The sequence below is a fragment of the Gopherus flavomarginatus genome, chromosome 6 (genome assembly GCF_025201925.1).
Source record: "Gopherus flavomarginatus isolate rGopFla2 chromosome 6, rGopFla2.mat.asm, whole genome shotgun sequence".
Classification (NCBI taxonomy): Eukaryota; Metazoa; Chordata; order Testudines; family Testudinidae; genus Gopherus; species Gopherus flavomarginatus.
Genome location: NC_066622.1, coordinates 73,989,915 through 74,010,218, shown reverse-complemented (window position 1 = coordinate 74,010,218; position 20,304 = coordinate 73,989,915). Strand labels below are relative to the sequence as shown.

Sequence of the window (20,304 nt, the reverse complement as noted above, 5' to 3'; positions counted from 1 at the left end):
AGACAGTTGCTACCCTGAAGAACTTAGTCTAAATAGCCAAAACAAGGAAAAAGCCTGCTGTGGAGTAGCACATCTGCTTCCTACATTACTGCTGTTGTGCTAGGGAAGCAAGACAGATGGTGTGGCTGGAGCACCAGTCACATCAGTTTGTCTGTCTCTGCTACCCCAGGCTACCCTCTCAGGTCCTGGGGAAGTGAAAGCTTTGCATCTCCTGGCCACTTGCCAGTTCAGTTCTGAAACCATATACAGCTCTCCCCAGCCTGGAGGGTTACTGTAGTGCATGGGCTTGGGAGGGTGAGTGCCATAGGTGACTTGAGCTTAAAATATACAGTATGTGCAATTTGGGTAAGTTACTGTGGATGTGACAACCTTAAACACTGGCAATTCATCATCCTCTGGGGCTTCAATTTGTTACCTTGATATTTCATTACCATAGCTTTTGCATTAATGTATATTTATCTTGAACGATGCTTATAATGCACTAATCACCGGTCTCTTGGCTTGTATACACAGTGTAAACCCAAATGAAGCAGGACTAAAATCTGTGTCCATCCACTGAATATGTGCAATGAAAATTATTCTGCTTTTATTCTAGACTCAGAGTTCTGCTCGATCTCTTGTGAGTTCCAGCATCGAAAGTGCAGCCACCTCTTCAACTGCTGCATGGCTCCCTCCAAACTCCTCTGGCAACATACCCCATCCCCTCTCTTCTATGACAGCTCCTAGAGATGGGTAAGAGCCAAGGAGGGGGAGGTTAAGACCAGTCTCCTTCTTTTCTGAAGAGTATACCTATTTTATATGCAAAAGCTCTGAAAGCTTGCACTCCCTCACCGAGTTTTAGTGTATCACAGTTGGAGCCTGTCTACATTAGGATGTTGGACTTCTTGAAAAGCACACAGCTTGTGTGCTGCCTGGTACGTTTTGGTAGAGTAACTGTGACTTTAGAGGTACCATTGTGATGGCCGTGGTGTAAGAACCAGAATAGAGTAAGGCTGGCCTATGAAACACTGTGAACCACAATCCGCCCTCTCTTCTTGCCCAAGTCCTCTTGCTGGCTGCCTGGCCTATTGTTAATCCTGATTAAAGCTGGCCACATTTGGTGTCCATTGCAGCTGCAGTAGCCCTGAATCATCTTCAGTTCAAGTGGACTCTGATTGTTCAGTTTCTCTTGACTGATCTGGAGCTGGGGTCAATGAGGTTGCCTGGGCTCAGGGCAGCAATTAGCCTGTGATCTTGCACTCCCATTCAGTTGAGTGTTGGTGCCTTTTTGGAGTATGTGGAAGGATAGAGTCCTAACAGGTCTTGTATGTTACAACCATACTGAATATCAGAATCAGAAACTAGGCTGAAGTCTTGTTCATTTATGAAACTTGCTGGCCCCAGTTGCTGCTCTTGTGATGCTATGGGGGTTCAGCCAGACTAGCAGGGATTCTGGCACTGCCTGCTGCTGTGCTGTGCAGCTTTGGCTTAGAGTCCACATACCAGCAACCTACTCACTGCACAATGCTCTTGCCCTAGTTTTCACCAACCTGGTTACTCCTTGCAGGGGGACACCAACAGCTCTTTCAATTCTGAGTCTCCCCAAAACAGTGTCCAGTATATGTCTCGGATACCCAGAAGTTGTATGTGCTGCCCACAAAGAGACAGAACACACACCAACTTGTTAATTTAGCTGAGGACTTCACCTTTCAGTTTAGTACACAGCACCGAGATGGTTTGGTAGTAAAACAAGAGCAAGTTTTATAACGAAGAGCACACATTTAAGTGATAAGTAAGAACAGAAGACATAGATGTGGGTACAGGTAAAACAAAATATGCGTTCTAGTGACTAAAACTTAGCTTCAGCAAGTTCCCAGAGACTTTAACCCACTTGGCTAAAGGATCCACCTTTTTCAGATTACCAGAGCTCTAGCCTCTTTTGTCTGTCCAGTGATGGATGCCAAAATGGCTGTATGCTGCTGCTTGTATTTCCCAAAGTCTGTTGTCTATTTCAAGAGCTAGGGAAGGCTGCCTGGAGTGTGGGCTCCATCCCCTATCATGATAGCTAAGTGGTCTCCTCCTTCGCTCATTTAGCTTGATGGCTTTAACTTTATATGTAGATGTACTTTTCCTCTGAGATATTATCTGGCTCAATTTACCCTGGAGACGCAGGAAAGCTGGTGAAATGACATTTCTTTGTCCAGGACAGGCTGGATTTATGCACTCCTTGCAAAACACTTTCTTCCAGTACACATCCATCGTTCTTTATACACAACCTGTTACATATATTGTGAGATAATATTAAAGACCAGCATGTTACTGTTTTGTATACCTTACATGATGCCTTGTAGGTACAGATTATGACAACACTGTGTTGAGGCAATGAATGTCAGGCCTGATGTGAGTTATGGTATGGTATGCCCTCTGCCAGTTGGCATTGAGGGACTTTCTGGGTCACACCTAAAAGCTGTAAAAGTTGTTGGCTTAGCTCAGAGCAGTGTGCTTCTTTGCAGGCATCTTACAATGCCAAGAGCATATCTTTAAATGTGGGTAGTTGCTCTGTCCTATTTGTTGAGTCCGTGGTTGGATCTGGTGCACCTGCTGTCTCATCAGAACTAGCTTTTTCTTTACTTTAATTTATTTTCAGTGAATCTAGTCAAGTTGTACGCTGGCAGAGGAAAGCGATGTGTGCCTCAGAGTTGGGGCACTGAAAGTTGGATCAGGAATTTCTTAAGCTGGGTTTATCTGTGTTAAAAAGATTCATGTGATGTCATTCACACTAGAGCAAGACAAGTTATTTTCTGTGTTCGAGACATGGCTGCTCACTGAGTGGTGCAGACCTTGTCTGCTTGCCCCATTTGGAGTAAGAGAGAAGAATATATTGGCACCAGATATCACCATCTTCATTCTGTCTTCAGAGTGAAGATGCTTGCTAGCAGTCATACAAGTTGCCCAGCACTGACATCTGTCTATCTGAAACATCATGAAAGAGAATAAATCAAAGGGCAGTTCAGAGTTAAAGGCTTGTGGGGGCTCGCTCGGTGGCTGGAGCCTCAGAAGGACCATCAGCCTCCCTCTCCAGACCTCTGAGGAAGGAGTCGGTGGGACGTACATTCTCGTCACTGTGCCTGGAGACATCCAGGTGGTAGACCCTCTGGTGCCGGTGGACACTCAAAGTACTGCACCGGCCTCCTCACCCTCCCCATATGAGGTGATTATGGCCCCGCCTCTTTCTGTTCTTTAAGAGCACTTTAGGGCCCACCAGAAACTCTTAAAAAGGGTGGCATCAAGCCTCCACCTCCAAGCAGAGGAGATGGAGGAGCCCTCAAAGACTCTGTTTAATGTGCTGTCCTCCTCGGCACTGGGTAGGGTACCCTAGCCTCTCCATGAAGGGGTGGCAAAAATTTCAAATGCCCTGTGACAAACACCGGCCTCATTTGCCCCCCACCTCCAAGAAAGCAGAATGCAAGTATCTTGTACCCGCCAAGGGGCATAAATACTTACATACTCACCCTGCTCCTAACTCCCTGGTGGTCGAGTCGGTCAACCGCAGGGAGTGGCAGGGCCAGCCAGCCCCTACCCCGAAAAATAAAGATTCGTGGAGGCTGGACTCTTTTGGAAGGAAAATTTATTCGTCCTCGAGCTTACAGTTACAGGTGGTGAACCACAAAGCTCTCCTAGGCTGGTATGAGTTCAATCTGTGGGGCTCCCTGCCCAAGTTCGAGGACTCCCTCCAGGAGCGTGACAGGAAGGAGTTCAAAGCGCTGGTGGAGGAGGGTACAGCAGCTGCCAGGGCAACCCTGCGGGCAGCTTCAGATGCAGTAGCCACGGCCACGCGGTCCATGGCCTTAGCAGTGTCCATGAGAAGGGCATCGTGGCTCCTGCTCTCTGGACTGTCCAAACGGATACAAAATTGCATGGCCTGAAAGACTCCCGCATGACTCTCCAGACTCTGGGTCTCTATGTTCCAGCTCTGGCTAAACCTAAGTTCAAGGTGCAGCAGATTTCCACTCAGGTCATCTACCCAAAATATGAGACCGCTTATAAGAAGTCGTGGGACTATAAGAGGTGCCCACAGAGGCAGTCTCGCCCTGCCCCCCAGCCTGGGTCCTCCAAGGGCAAGCAGGCAGAGAAAAGGTGATTTTGATGAAATGCCCAGGGGCGCCATGCCAGTTCTCATCAGGGATCAACCCCCAGTAAAGCTTCCCTTCACCAATCGGTTGTGTGTTTTCCTCCCAGAGTGGTTGCAGCTGACCTCGGACCAATGGGTCCTCAACACCATCTCCTGGGGCTACACACTCCAGTTTACTTCCTCCCCGCCCAACCACCCCCTGTCCCTCCCAGGAAACTCCTCGCACAAGACCCTGCTCAAGCAGGAGGTGGGGCGACTCCTGGGCCTAGGAGCGGTGGAAGTGGTACCTGGGGAGTTAAAAGGCAAGGGGTACTACTCCTGCTATTTCCTTCTCCCGAAGGCCAAAGGGGGACTCAGGCCCATCCTGGACCTCTGAGGCCTAAACCAGTACATGGTGAAGCTCAAGTTCCGCATGATCTCCCTGGCCTCCCTCATCCCCTCCCTCGATCCTGGGGACTTGTACGCCTCTCTTGATCTGCAGGACGTGTACTTCCACATTCATGTATTCGAGGGGCACAGATGCTTCCTCCGTTCCTGGTGGGACAGGAACACTACCAATTTATGGTCCTCCTGTTTGGCCTGTCCAGTGCCCCATGGGTATTCATGAAATGTATGTCGATGGTGGCGGCCTAACTCAGGCACCAGGGCGGGGTCCAGACCTTCCCCTATCTGGATGACTGGTTGGTCAAGGGCAGCTGCTGGTCGCAGGTGCAGGATTACGTGGCACTTCTTCTGTCCACGTGCATCACTTTGGACTAGTTCGTAAACAACACCAAGTCCACGTTAGACCCGGTTCAACACATAGTTTATCGGGGCAGTCCTGGATGCCTCATCGGTCAGAGCCTCCCTCCCACCAGACAGGTTCGAGACCCTGAAGGGGCTCATTGACACAGACACAAGGTTTCTGGTGAGAACAGCCAGAGCATGTCTGCAGCTCTTGTGTCATATGTGGGTGTGTATGTATGTGATCCATCATGTCAGACTCAGGATGAGGCCCCTGCAGTTCTGGTTGGCTTTGGAGTTCTCCCAGGCCAGGGACAGGATGGACAAAGTCCTCATGGTACCTGAACCAGTAATCATCTCCCCGAGAAACATGCTCCAAGGAGTCCCATTCAGCGGCAGGCCCTGTTGCTGGTGCTGGTGTCGGACATGGGATGGGGGGCCCATGTGGGGAACTTTCAGACCCATCGTCTGTGGTCGCCTCTGGATCTGACCCTTGACGTTTATGTGGAGGAGCTCAGGGCGGTATGGCTGGTGTGCATGGCCTTCTGCTTGCACCTGAAGGGCTGGGTGGTCAGGGTCCTCACGATCTTCTGCCGCAAAGCCTTCAAGCTGAGGGATTTCCGTATAGCCCATGACATCTGCCTACAGGCCTTCCATCTGCCGGGCGCCTGGAACACATGGGAGGATTGCTTGAGCAGGGACTTCTCCTCTCAGCATGAGTGATCTCTCCATTGAGAGGTGGTGCACAGACTTTTCCAAGTGTGGGGGAACTCTGCAGGTGGACCTGTTTGCAACTCAGCAGAACCATCGCTTTCCCTGGTTCTGCTCCTGGGGGTGGGGGAGGGCTGGGATGGGGTGCTATTTTCGATGCCTTCCTTCTGTCCTGGTCAGGCCAGTTCTCTATGCCTTTCCCTTGTTCCCGCTGATTGGCAATGTGCTGGAAAAGATAAAGACGGACAAGGCCCGGGTCCTTCAATTGCCCTGGCATGGTTCAGACAGCATCGGTATGGGACCCTCATGGGCCTGGCGGTCACCCCACCGTGGCTGTCCTGCCTGGACCTGCTCTCCTCCACCCCAGCTTATTGGTACTCCACCTCACGGTGTGGCTGCTCAGTGATTAGGAAAGGACATGCTCGGAAGAGGTTGAGTGTGTCCTCCTAGAAATTAGGCGGCCCTCCATGTGCTGAGCCTATTTGGCAAAATGGTCTCGGTTTTTCAGATGGGTGGATGAACGGGGCATTTCCTCGGTGGCTGCCCCGATCCGGCGTATCCTGGACTACCTCCTTCACCTTACAGCCCAGGGCCTGGCACCCTTGTCAGTCAAGGTGCATCTGGCAGCCATATCGGCCTGCCATCTGCTGATGCAGGGCCACACGGTATTCTCCCATGCTATGACTGGCCCATTCCTTAAGGCAGTGTTTCTCAAACTTACAATAGTTGAGTACCCCTTTGGAGACATTTATCTTACTGGCGTACCCCTTCTCCGGTGAAGATCATTTTTGGGGGGTGGTAGCCACATTTTTAGAACACATTCCTAATTTGTTTCATTCTGGATTAAATGTTAGTTAGAAATAAATACAAAATTATATTACAGACAGTTGAAACAAAACTTTTAATAGAAATAATAGTTACATATAGAAATAGTACTAGAAATAATTCAAATAATTAGAAGCGAATCAACAGTCTGGCAGAACAGCGTGTGTGTATATGTGTGTGTGTGTATATATATATTAGTGAATTTGTATCATTCTGAAATTAAAATACGCTGATTTGGTTAGGTTAGTGAAGATAGCACTAGTTTTAATACTTACTATTTTGGTATTGAAAAATTTTCAGTACAAACCAAACTATTCAGTAGAAGGGATGGAACTGCTTTTGACCAAACACCATTGTGGGGATATCTGGCTCTGTGTTTGTGATCTTAAGACGAAGATGGAGCTCTACGTCAATAAGACGATCTTGTGTTTTTGTTTTGATGCCAACCAGTGCAGAGAATCTGATCTTGCACAAATACGAGGTGGAAAAGGCAGAAGATACTTGACAGCTTTGTCTGACAGAGCTGGATATTCAGAGCTAACCCACAACCAAAATGACATCAGTGTATTTTGCTCAGATTTTGTTTTCAGGAAGCTATCTGAAGCCAGCTCCAAGAGCTGTTCTTCTGAAGCAGAGAGGTTATTTGGCAGTGTTTGAACGTTGATGATAAAAGGGTTCCTTATTCATTCAAAGGTGCCGTCTGGTTCAGGGGAATACTTACGAAGATCTTTCTGCAAGCTTTCCAAATGCTGCTTCATGGTTTGCAACACATGACTATCAAGTTTGTTAGTCGAGTTTATTACTAAGTCATGAAGACATGGAAAGGAATCCAGTTCACAATGACTAAGACGTTTATGCCACAGTTTCAGTTTTGCGACCACGGCACTCACTTTGTCTTGAACATGGAATAGGGATATGAGTTTCCCTTGCAAGGATAGATTGAAGTTGTTTGAGCAAAGATGTCTGCAATATATGCTAGTTTGCGTAGCCACTTTCAGTCGTGTATACAGTCTCACAGGTTGATTTCATCTAAAAATACGTGCGGTTCTCGCAGCTCAAACAGGCGATTCAGAACTTTTCCATGCAAAAGCCAACGCGCTTCAGTGTGAAATAGGAGTTGTGTAATCGCTGCCCATTTCATCACAAAGCTGAGAAAACAGCCGGGCATTCAGAGGGCGGCCTTTCACAAAATTGATTATTTTCACAGCATCATCCAGTACTTGCTTTAGATCTGCATGCATGTTCTGAGTGGCGAGTGCTTCCCTGTGAATGCAACGAGTTGATTTTGCTTCTGGCGCAACAGCTTGACTACGTGCAACAACTCCTTTCTTTAAACCAATCATGGCTCTGGCGCCATCTGTGCTTATTCCAACACAACTCCAGTCCAAGTCATTGTTTTTGATAAAGTCCTCAATAACTTTTTAAAAATAGCTTCTCCAGTTGTATGTGTTGGTATATATGTTGAAAAGAACAAAAAGTCATTGTGGACTTCATTATTCAGCTCGTATCTGACAAACAAAAGATTAGCTAAATTCACAATATCAGTGGATTCATCCGCTTGCAGTGCATAGTAACAACTCTTTTGTACTCTTGACAATAATTGCTGCTTTACGTTTTCAGCCTTATCTGTGATTCTACGAGAACAGTGTTATTTGAGAGGGAGACACAATCTATAGCTTTGCTAGCCTTGTCTCCAGTCATCACTTGTACCATTACTTTGGCTGCAGGTTTTACTAATGTCTCGTCAATCACTTCAGCAGCTCTGGCCTTTGCAATTAAGCATGCCACGCTATATGAAGCTTCCAAAGCTTTAATATTTTCACCTCCCTTCACATTATGAATTGTTTTTTGGGACTTTTGGAGATATTTGAGCCTATTTTCGAAGAATTTTACAGGTTTTCCCTCATATTCTTTGTTTGCTATCAGAATGGCATTTTAGGTTGGATGGTTTCATATTTTCATCTGTGAGTGTCTCGTAACAAATCACACATAGTGGAACAGGCTCCACCTCATCGCCAGTCCACGAAAATCCCAGTTTAAGATATTCAGCATATTTGTGGGCTTTTTTTGTTTTCTTTGCAGCTGATACGTTCAATAAACTTACAGATGGTTCACAAGGTTCACTAATTTTGTCGTCATAATTGTCTGTCATATCACTGCATTTTTCGGCATAATTATCACTAACATTCGTATTTCCTTCATAATTTTCTTTTGTACATTTCAAACTTCCCGTTTTTAGCTAGCGATCCATTGTAAATGGGTTTAACAAAAACAGAGAAATTTTGTATAATAATAGACACCAAGTATGTACTTGCTACAATCTTTAGATTACTACGAGTAGTTGTGCACTTATCTTTTATCCATCAGTATGACTTCTGCGAATGCCACAAAGGGAAGTGTATTGCCTGAGCCGCGGTAACGCGCACACGTGGTTTGCGTTGGCTCTGCTGTGCTATTAGATGTTACAGAACTCATCATATTAGTTACAATGTAAACGTACAGTAGAAATACACAAGTGTACACCATTCTTATATATAAACTTTTAGTGAATTGTTTTCTGCTGATAAAAAAAAACTGAAAGTGAAATAATTTTTTTTGCCATGTACCCCTTGAAACCCTTTCACGTACCACCAGGGGTACGCGTAGCACACTTTAGAAAACACTGCCTTAAGGGTTTGAATAGTCTATTCCCGCATGTTAGGCCCTTAGCCCCACAGTTTGACCTAAACTTGGTATTGGCCCGTCTCGCGGGGCCCCTGTTTGAGCCACTGGCCACGTACTCCTGGCCACACCTCTCGTGGAAGGTGGCCTTTCTGGTTGCGATCATGTTGGCTGCGCGGGTCTCGGAGCTCAGGGTCCTGACCTCCGAGCCCCCATACACGGTGTTTCATAAGGATAAGGTCTAGCTCTGCCCACACCCCTTGTTCCTCCCGAAGGTGGTCTCCGCCTATTACATAAGTCAGGACATTTTTCTGCCAGTTCTCTGCCCCAAGCCCCATGCATCCAGTGAGGAGCGCCACCTGCACATGCTGGATGTGAGACGGGCTCTGGCTTTCTACCTGGAGCACAGACGAAGCTGTTCAGAAAGTCCTCACAACTGTTCATTACCTTAGTCGAGCGCATGAAATGTCGGCCAATCTCCACTCAGTGGCGCTCCAGCTGGATCACCTTGTGCATCTGCAGCCATTATGACCTGGTGGGAATCCCTCTGCCACCAATTATGAATGCTCACTCAACTCGGGCACAGGCCTCGTTGGCTGCCTTTTTGGCCCACATCCCCATTGAGGCCATTTGTAGGGCTGCCATGTGGTCTTCAGTTCACATGTTCACCTCGCACTATGCGATCGTCTCCCAGACCAGGGATGATGCTGGGTTCAGCAAAGCTGTGCTCCGTCCGGAGAATCTGTGAACTCCTACCCACCTCCAACAGATATAGCTTGGAATCACCTATTATAGAATGCACATGAGCAATCACTCGAAGAAGAAAAGACAGTTGCCTTTTCCGTAACTGGTATTCTTAGAGATGTGTTGTTCATGTCTATTCCACATCCTGCCCTCCTTCCCCTCTATCGGAATTGTCTGGCAAGAAGGAACTGAGGTTGTGGGGAGTGTGCAGCCCTCCTTATACCATGCCATGGAGGCGCCACTCCAGGGGTCGCTAAGGCGCTCCCCTAAGGGTACTGCTAGGGGAAAAGCTTCCGGCACGGGTGCACGTGGCGAGCGCACACACACCTATTGTGGAATAGACATGAGCAACAGATCTTGAAGAACACCAATTACAGAAAAGGTAACTGTCTTTTTCTTCACTATTTGTTCTCAAGTCTTGCCGGCTACTGAGCTCAAACCAGCAGTTGTATAAGTGCCCAGGTTATGGGTGTGATGTTAGCTATTCTTCAGTCATACGGTACCTCCCAGATAGATAGAATTATTAAAAATCCTTGCTACCAGACTAGCAATCTCATGTGGCAGTTCTTTCAATATTCTGTGATGGGATTATCCAGTCCCCTTGAGTTGAGTGCATTAAGTTCTTTACATTTTTCTTCCACCTCAGATGTGGTGATTTCCATTTCTGTACACTCATTTCCATCAGCCAAATTGCCTACATGCCCATCCATGTTCTCATTTTAATTGAAAACCGAGGCAAAGTGTTCATTTAGTTTTTGGGCCATACGTATATTATCTTTAATCTCCTTCCCATCTAGGCTACATAGCAGCCCGACCTCATCCTTCCTTATTCTCTATTTATTTATATAACTAAAAAAGTCGTATGCAGTGTTGTTGTAGCCATGTTGGTCCCAGGATATTAGAGAGACGAAGTGGGTGAGGTAATATCTTTTATTGGACCAGCTTCTGTTGGTGAGAGACACAAGCTTTTGAGCTTACCTGAAGAGCTCTTTGTATGTCTCTCTCACCAATAGAAGTTGGTCCTATAAAAGATACTCACTTACCTTCTTTCTAAAAATAAATAAATAAATTTTAATCTTCGTGACAAGAGCTAATTCACATTTATTCACACATTTCCTAACCTCCAAGATGTCGCTTTCATTCCCTAAAGGTTCTCTCCTTACTACTAATAACCTTTTTGAGGTGACTATTCATCCAGCTGGGTCTAGAGTCTTTCACAACAAGAAATTGCAAGCTGGCTCTATCTCTAAGTCTTTGAGCTCTCTAGCCCAGTTGATTTCTTTAATTAATTCCCTTAATTTTCCAAAGTTTTCTCTTTTGAAATGAAAAACTATAGTTGATGCCTGGTTTTGATTATCCTTCCATTTAATTTAAACTGAATCACTCGATCAAAGGTTATTTCCTATGACCAGCTCTTTTATGAAGTCCTCACTACTTATCAAAATCAAGTATAAAATTGCATCATCTCTTGTTAATTCAGTGACAAGTTGATAATGAAAACTGTCATCTATCGCATCCAAAAATAACTGGGCCATATCAGCAACATTTATTTTTCAATCCCTATCCAGGAAGTTAGTCTCCCATTTTGACATAATTCCCTAAAGTATTTATCTCTCTAATAATATGAGCTCTTTATCAGTATCTGAGTCCAGCCCTGGAGATCTGTTGCATACTCCAACCTTATCCTAATAGAACTTCTTTTACAATCCTTCCCCAAAGTGATTTTGACTCAAACAGATTCAGTTTTGTCTATGCTATCATATTGTATTTAACAGAACTCTATCCCTCCACCTTTGCCTTTATTGCTATCTTTCCTAAACAGCACACAGCCTTCAATGCCTGTATTCCAGTCATGAGCACTATTCCACCATGATTTCTTATCCCTATAATATCCGGTTTGGCCTCCTGCACCAGTAGTTCCAGTTCCTCTGTATTATTGTCCTGATGCCTTGCATGTTCAGGCATTTCAATTGTTTCCCTCAAACCTCACCCAGCTTTCTGGCTGGATTAGTGTAGAGGTGCAGACTCACCCCTGCGATGCCTCCTTCTGGTGACTCCTGGGAATTAGCTCTTTTTCCAGCCAGAAGCGCCCTCTGCAGGCCGGTGATCCGCCAGTCCTCTTGGGCCCCCCGTGTCCCTCCCTGGACCCTGGTGCCATTTTACCTGAGGTGCTTCCCCCTGGCAGTAACCCCTTTCTCTCAGGTTCTTCCTCCCCCAGGGGAACCCCAACCCACTATCCCCACCTCACCTCAGTATACGGCTACTGCCAGTTATTGTCTAGCCCCTGCGCCCTGGGGCAGACTGCAGTATCAGCCTACTCATCACTGGCAAGGAGGGTTTGGACCTGCTGCCTTGGCCTACCCCTGGGCTGCCCTCTGCAACCCCCAGTAACTGTTGGCCTTATGCTAGGCCGTAGCCTGGGGCTTTCCAGGCTGGAGCTCCCCAGCTCCTTTGCCTGTCCCCAGCCGGCTTCACTCAGGTACCCTGTCTCTAGCTCCCTGCAGCCAGGCCCTTCTCCCTCTACAGGCAGAGGGAGACTGTCTGTCTGCCCCTGGCTTCTCTGCCTTTATAGGTCCAGCTGAGTCTGTTTGGAGCGTGGCCCCAGCTGCAGCCACTTCCCCCAATCAGCCCAGCCTAAAAGCTGCTTTCTCCAGCCACAGCCCCCTCCCAGGGCTGTTTTTAACTCTTCAGGGCAGGAGCAGGGGTCCACCCTGCTACAATTAGGTATACTCCTTTCGCTGACTACTCTTCCAATCAGCGTGTACTGTGTTTCTCCTTGTTGTCCATATTCTTCCTCTGTAGTGTTCCATTATTCCTTGAGTGCTTGTCTATATGGGCTCCACATCTGGTGCCACATGCACTGGAGATCAGAATGCTTTAGTCAACCACGTCTGTTGGCTACAGCTGTTTCCTGCATAGCCTCAAGCTCCTCCCCTATGAGGTTTATAAAAGGGGATGGAGTGACCAACTGGCCCTCAGTTCCTTTCACCACATTTGGCTTTAAGATGATGCCAACTGACAGTGCCATCTCATCCACTCACACATTAGTTTATTTATAAATAGTTTAGTTAGTGGTAGTTAGGGTGTATTGTAGTATTTAATGGGTTTTAATTTAATAGTGTTTGATTGATTTGTTTTGTTCCAAGTAGGGAGATTTCCTTATGTCTGCTTAAAATTTTTGAGGTTTTAAATGTTTGTCATGTGGGGCTGTTATGCACCTTAATAATGCTCACTCCAAGGCTATGTGTACACTACGAACTATGATTTATTAAAGTTACGTGGATGTACAGCTGACAAAATTAGTATATTGCTCATACGCATTCAAACTTGTCTGCTTGTGTCAGAACTGCGTGTACTCACCAGCAGTGCTTGTGTCAGTGCAAAGTGCAGTGCACCACAGGTAGGTGTCCCATTGTGCCACACCCTACTGTCTGGCACAGTGACTTTTGGAAAATTTTTGCAATGTGTTGTCAGATAGAAACGACTTGCCTAGAGATCTCTGGGAGCTGCGGGCTACAGTCCCAGCATGCAACTTTCTCTATTCTATAATGCCATCCATAGCCTATAATTTTCATACCATTTTTAAAAAATCTTACAAACCCATGCAGCACTTCATGTTTACCAATTGTGTATACCGCCTGGGTGAGTGTGATGTTAGGGAAAATTTAAGGATCTCAAGTCCTTATCCGAAGAGCTGCTAGATCCAGAGAAAACTGCCTTAAAACTTTATCTGTTAGAGAACTCAGTGAGGCCTGCTTCAGACTGTAATATTATCCAGGGTACAATCTGGACAGTTGAACAGCTCTGTCCCTTTAACTCTCTAGCCTGGGGTGCCTTTTACACTGTTTTGTTGTCAGAACAGCCAATTCTTGCCTGCTCATGCAGCCTTCAACCTGCAGATTCACTCCCAGCTAAATAATGAGCACTCTTGACTAGTCACTCATGAATTACATACAGGGCAACACCCACAAGCTCTCTAGGCCCAGCCTTGTTCCCACAGAAATGTGCGTATTGTACTGCTCAGTACCCTTCTGAACAGTACCAGCTCATAGGGAATCCATCATTTCATCAAAGGAAAATGATATATGTACCAGCCTTGTTATCTCAAATGGAGTTTCCCACACTTCAATCCAAACACACTGGTTAAGATAAAACAATAAGTTTATTAAGTACAGGAAGATAGATTTTAAGTGATTACAAGTGATGATGCATAAACTTCAGGATTAGTTACAAAAGATAATAAGAGTAAAATCCAAGCTAATACCTAATTTAATAGGCTAAGTGGGGCCCACCTGGTGGGGACTTTCATCCAAGACATCTTGGAGTACCTGCTACACCTACAGAAATCAGTCTTGGCTCCCAGCTCTGAGTGTGTACTTGGCAGCAATATCAGTGTTTCATCCCCCTATCCAAGGGAAATCAATTTGTTTCAGTGCCATGGTGATGAGCTTTCTGAGAGGACTTCTGCACCTACATCTTCCGGTCCAAGAGCCGGTCCCTTTATGGGACCTGAACATGATTTTAACAGCTCTGTTGGGGCCTCCATTTGAATCTCTTGCATCCTGTCCACTGCCACCTCTGTCTCAGAAAACTGCATTCTTGATAGCCATTATCGCTGCCAGGAGGGTGGGTGAGTTGCAGGCCCTGATGGTGGGGCCTCCTTACATGCAGTTCTCCAAGGATAAGGTAATGTTCCAACCGCACCCAAACTTCTTATCCAAACTTCTTATCTTATCTGTTTCATTTGCACCAGGCTGTGTATTTGCCTGTATTTTTTCCCCAAGCTGCATTCTTTCCTGGTGGAGTAACACCTCTATATATTAGACTGTGGTTCTTCAACATGTGATGCAGACATGTATTCCAGGGGGCATGTTGTGCGCCCCATGTGCCATAGACTTTTGCCTAGCAGTACTTTTAGACGGGTGGCGCTCATGTCTCTGAACAAGACGTTACCATCTAGAGATGGTCTGCACAGAAAATTTGTCCCTTCCTGCAATCCACATATGATATGAACAGGCGAGGCAAGCATGAAACTGTTCAGTCCTGCTCAGATAAAAGGTTAGACATGTGTATTCCACAATGGACCCTCCATCCCCTCTGCATCAGAGTCTTCCCTTGGACTTTCAGTGCAAAGGAACTGTGGAGTGTTGCTTGTGAATCACCTACCTGGTGGAATATATACATCTGCATCTACTCGAAGAAGAAATAGTTACTTATAGTAACTGTGGTTCTTCGATATGTGATGCAGACATGTATTCCACATCTCACCCTCTGTTCCCTCTGCATCAGAGTCTTCAGTGCCAAGGAACTGAGAGGGATTGCGGTGGTGCTTCCTCGTATACTCAGGAGCGGGGCTACAGATACGAGACATAAGTGCCACCCCTCTAAGAGTACTGATAGGCAAAGGTCTCTGGCCTGCAGGGTGCACACATGCCTACCTGGAATACACGTCTGCATCACATCTTGAAGAACCACAGTTACAGTAAGTAAGCATTTCTACATCATCCAGTATTAATGACCCGAGGGTCGCCAATTTTTACAAGATGCTTTTTGGATAAATATTATGACAGCACTGCTAAGATGCAGAGAGTTTGGCAGGCCTGGTAACCATTGTATTTACTGAACTGTGAGTCATTTCCCATCGTGAGGCTCTTAAGGTCATACTTGGTTACTCAGAATTTTAGAAATTGGCTGCTTCAGATTAGATCCCAGGTAATTCATGGCATTTCTGTTCGTCTTTTGAGGTCTCCAGTATTATGGCACCTCTCTGGAACTCTGACCTGTCCTGAGTGAATGCAGGGCATTATTGTTCAGTGAACCATTCCTAATTTAATATTTGCCCTGTGGATGGTGGCTGGAAGCCCTCTATGTCACTCCCTTGGCATCAGCAGAGTGGCATGCCAAATACAATTGCAGAGTAACTTTTAGAATTGCAGATAAACTGCTGTAATTTTATTTCTCTCCCTGTTCTGCTCCTTCTGGAGGAGTGGGTCCGTCATAGTTTAAACCTGCCCCCTTATGCCTTTTTTATAGGGAAGTTTTTGCCCGTGTGATAGAAGAGAATCTGAACTATCTGGACCGCTTTAGCACTATCATTCAAGAGGCAAAACAGGAGCAGAACAGCAGCATGATGGTAAGTCTCTTTCTATGAGTCAAAGGCTTGATTTTTCAAAATTTCATTGGCTTCAGTTGGAAGCTTTTGCTTACTGAGCACTTCTTAAAATATATCTCCGGTCCTTTGTGACAAGTCAGGCTATTGCTGTCAAATATGCGTGCAGTGTCCTGGTGAGTTGCTCACAAAGGATAGCAGGAGGACTGACAAAACAATCAGCTAAGAAATCCTATTCCTGGCTCCGGAAATGTACAAGGTAGATGGGCTATTCAAGCAGGGATGTGGCAAACGGGATAGTGGTGGGAGCATTCTCTCTCAGGATCTTGTTATAGAATAGAAAGAACTGCCTCCAGTAAACCTTTTCTCCTGTTCCTGAGCCCTGTCCCCACTTTGACTTGACAAGAGCAGGAGGGGCAGTAGGAATAGGCTTAAGGTTCAGAAAGAGTGGGGAGTAGGAAGAACAAGTGGTATGACTGGACAAGTATGATGTCAATCTGGGACCTTGTGTCTGAGCAGAAGGATATTTCACCGTTCTCCAAATAATGAGAAACTGGAATTCATAAGTCATTGGGCTAGGCAGAAACTATGGGCCAGCTAGTTCTTCTCCTGTCCTTCCCCTTGAGCAGGCAAGGCCCTTACCTCTTTGAATCCATCTCCAATGGAGGAAATGAAGCTGTTCCCATGAGCACTCAGTATGGTGTGCAGACTAATGATGATGATGTCCTGTGTCAGATGCCACGCTCTCTCCTGGCAGCTTGTTCTGTTGCAAGCTACTTATGCAGTTACATTTATCTAAATGTCCCTGCTGTGACCTTGGGATTAAGATTTCACTTATCTCCTCCCACTGTGATGTTAAGCTACTCTCCTAGCGGGAGTGAGATGTTCCCTTCAATACACTCTTCCCTGAGAATGATATCCTATGAAGCCATGCAAAAACCTACATATACAACATGCTTCCACTCCTCACCAGCCACTTGAAAACATGTTAAGAGGATCATTGCTCTGACCCCTGTACCCTTTGTGGCAGTTGTGTAAGAGACCAGTAGAGAATTTTCCCAACACAGGAGCAGCATATGAGCAGCACAATCTGCTCTTTGCGGACCCTGGAGTAGGATGGGGTAGGGAGGTAGAGTAGCACTGGATTCTTGAACAGCTATGGGCAGACATGGGGAGGTTACTTTAAGTTAGAGCAGCTCCCAGGGCAGAGCCCAGTTGCCCAGAATGTGAAGGGTGAAATGTTATTTAAAGCCTCCTTAGCCTTCTCTCTTGGGCTGCATCTTTCATGGGCACAGCACAGAATCTAGCCTTTAGGGTTTAATGTTTGGTTTTGATGACCCTGTGTTGCTTCCTACTTCTCACCTTATTTTCTGCTAGTTGACAAACCAGCTGCTTATGAATAGCTGTGACACTTTATCAGGTATTGCTGCTGAGACCTCCACCAAGGTCCACTTAGTGCCAGCTAATGTGGTAGGTTTGTGACAGTAGGGACTGAGCTGACACCATTTACTCATGTCATGTGGTTACCCAATAGCCTTCAGACAGTAAGGACTTCTGGTCCCTGCAGAGCTGTGTCAGATGAAACCAGTAGCTTAGAAGGCAAAGGTTAACTGTCTGCCAGTGTACTGAGTTTCAGTAGCTCACATTGCCTGGTACCAAAAATTCCTCATTTCTGGTTTTCTCATCAGTTCCTCCCCAATGCTGAGAATAGATTCAGGGTAACTTCTTTTCAGGCTCTTGATCCAGAAAGTAGTTGCTGTTTCTGAACTGTCAAAAGCCTTTGAAATACCTTGATTAGCTGTGTTTCTTACCAGCAGGTCTTGGGTAGTTAAAACACTGCCCACTTCAATCTTATAATTCCAAGACTGCCATCAGTGAGTGTTTTTTGACAATGCAGGCTCCCAGGCAGATGGTCGTTGATTTGAAAATTGATAAACTGACTGAGCTCTAGTTGCTCTTTTTGCTTCTTTTTTAGAATCTTGATTGGAGTTGGCTGAAATAATTAAGGAAGACAAGCGGGCATTGTTGCCATCCCCAATGTGTCCATGTGCTCAAGGTTGGCTGACAGTCTGCAATGAGATGAAACAGTATCAACGTTATGGTGTTGATTCCACACTCTGCTGATTCAGGACTGAATAATCTTCTCTCCCACTGCATCCGGATGACAGTTCTGCAAGAGGCATTTTGTGTTTTGTAGATGTTAGCGGACTTGATTATAAAGTACATGGGCAGCAACAGAGACCCTGCCTTGTATGTTTTGCTGCTAGAGGCAAATGTTTTCCAACCTGCTGCCTCATGTCAGGGCTTTTAAATCCATATTGAGCTACCTAAAGAAGTAGCCTGATTTTCAGAGATGCTGAGTGATCCTGGCTCCCACTACATCCCTGAGCACTGCAGATGCTCAGCACATTTGAAAATTACACCCTTTATATTTAGAAGCTTTTTAGGCACCTGGGTTGGGTTTGAAAATGTTTGCGATGGCCAGTCTTTCTAGCACTATGACCTGTTCATGCAGTCAGTGCTTGGAAGGCAGCTGTTGCTCTGACTGATGAGCTGAGATCAGGGCACTATTTGAGATGTTCTGTCTATGGAGAACCTTTCGCGGAAGGAAGTACTCTGCCTCAGCATTTGTTGTTAATTTGTTTGGTGTTACAGCAGCTGTGAGCTCTAGGGGAAGCAGAGGGAGCAGGTACCAGGGAGGTGTTCTCCCTACTCAGAAGAAATGAGGAGAAGGCAGAGAGTATCTTCTAGGTGCAGACAGATCTCTGCTTTAAGTGGACAAGATGCACAGTACAGGCTATAGCAGTATCTGCAGTGTCCTGCTGGGGTGCTGGGCTACTGCACCTTCTTCTTCTGGGGCAGGCATCTCATATTCACAATCCCTGTAACATTTTGTTTTCTGTTGCAAAATGTCATATTACTTATGTTATCTTGCACCCCAGCCTCCCAGAATCCCAGCCATCTGAGCCTTGATCTGGGAAATGCAATTTCTGATGGATGAAAGAAAAACACTACAGCCATGGCTTTCCACCTGTGCTGTGCATTCTTGTCCACTGAGAAGCAGTTTTGACAGATGTTTTTTACTGATCAGGAAATGCTCCCCAATTCCAAACAGACAGAATTTTATATCCACTGGCTACTTAAAATATTTAAGAATTCTATTTGTTAATTTGTGATAAATATTATATTATGTAGAACCTCTTTGTGATTCTTATTCTGTTCCAGATTTGTGTCATTTTAAAGATGCTACCCTCAAATGGTCTGACTTGCCAATGTTCTGTTTGGGCAGGATGGAGGAGGGAAAAGGTAACAGGCTACCTCGACTTCAGTTTATGGCAAGATTTTCAAAAATGGCTAGTGATTTTGGATGTGTAACCCAACCTCTTTAACAGAGGGCAGGGGCTCAGCACTTTCTGAAAATCACACCCTTTTATGATGTCTTAAGTTGGGCACTTGAAAGCATCAGCTGTTTTTGAAAATCTTGATCCATGCTTGTCTCTCTCCATTACTGTCCACATAAGGCTGAATTACTCTAAAACCAAAACATTTCAAAACCAGGTAGCTATGAAGCAACAAGTTCGCATCACCTACCAAATCCAAGTACTGAATAGCAAGAAATAAAAAGTGAAGGAAATTGTAAATTTCATAACACCCACAAAATAACCAGCAATACATACACTAAGTGGGCCTCTGTTCCCTTGCCTCCTTGTGCAATCATTTACATCTGTGCAAAGTGGGTGTACGAGTGACCAAGGAGAGAAGGCAACGGAGAATTGAACCCACTAGTAAACGAAGTACAAAAAGACATATTTCATCCCAAAACAGCAAATTGATTTCTGATCAATTAGATTAAAATATATTTTAATTCGAGCACTTGTCTAAATTTCTTCTGTGTCTATACCTCTTCATGCGTGAGATCAGAACATTTTTGCCAGCACTGTTCATTGGTTTCATCCGTTCACAGTGTAGCCTCAAGACTCTACTCCACTTAGGCTTATACAAAGGGATGGTATGACCAAAGGACCCTCACTTCCTTTCACCACTTCTGGCTGTTAGAGCCAATCGGCAGTGTTACATCTTGTCCACTCACACCTTACTTTATCTGTAAATAGTTTAGTTAGTGGTAGGTAGGATATATTGTAGTTTTATTTGGTAGGTTTTTAGTTTAATAGTGTGTTTGGGTTTTGCTTTTTCCCCAGTAGGGAACTTTCCTCATGTCTTCTCAGAATTTCCCAGGTTTTAAATATTTGTGTCATGTGGGACTGTTAAGCCTCTTAATGACACCCACTCTAATTGTCTTTACTCCCTGGATGAGGGAGATGTTATGGAAAAAATTTAAGGATTGTAAGTCCTTATCCAAAGAGCTGCTAGATCCAGAGAAAATAGGCTTAAAACTTTATCTGTTAGAGAAATCAGTGAA

At 45.5% G+C, this 20,304-nt stretch overlaps 1 protein-coding gene across 7 annotated transcripts in view; it reads left to right on the top strand.

Annotated features, from left to right (window-relative positions):
* The window catches only part of CHUK (component of inhibitor of nuclear factor kappa B kinase complex), a 95,753-nt gene extending 75,999 nt beyond the window's left edge, over nucleotides 1–19,754 (top strand). For 6 of the 7 annotated variants that reach the window (XM_050960118.1, XM_050960115.1, XM_050960117.1 and 3 more), the window contains 3 exons: nucleotides 596–732; nucleotides 15,809–15,908; nucleotides 17,860–19,754. In XM_050960118.1, the coding sequence (XP_050816075.1) occupies nucleotides 596–732; nucleotides 15,809–15,908; nucleotides 17,860–17,886 (264 nt within the window). In that variant the 3' untranslated portion in view covers nucleotides 17,887–19,754. Of the gene's footprint in view, nucleotides 1–595; nucleotides 733–7,063; nucleotides 8,498–15,808; nucleotides 15,909–17,859 lie in introns of those variants that run through there. The other variant, XM_050960113.1, reaches the window with a different exon arrangement.
* Nucleotides 19,755–20,304: the final 550 nt, after the last annotated feature.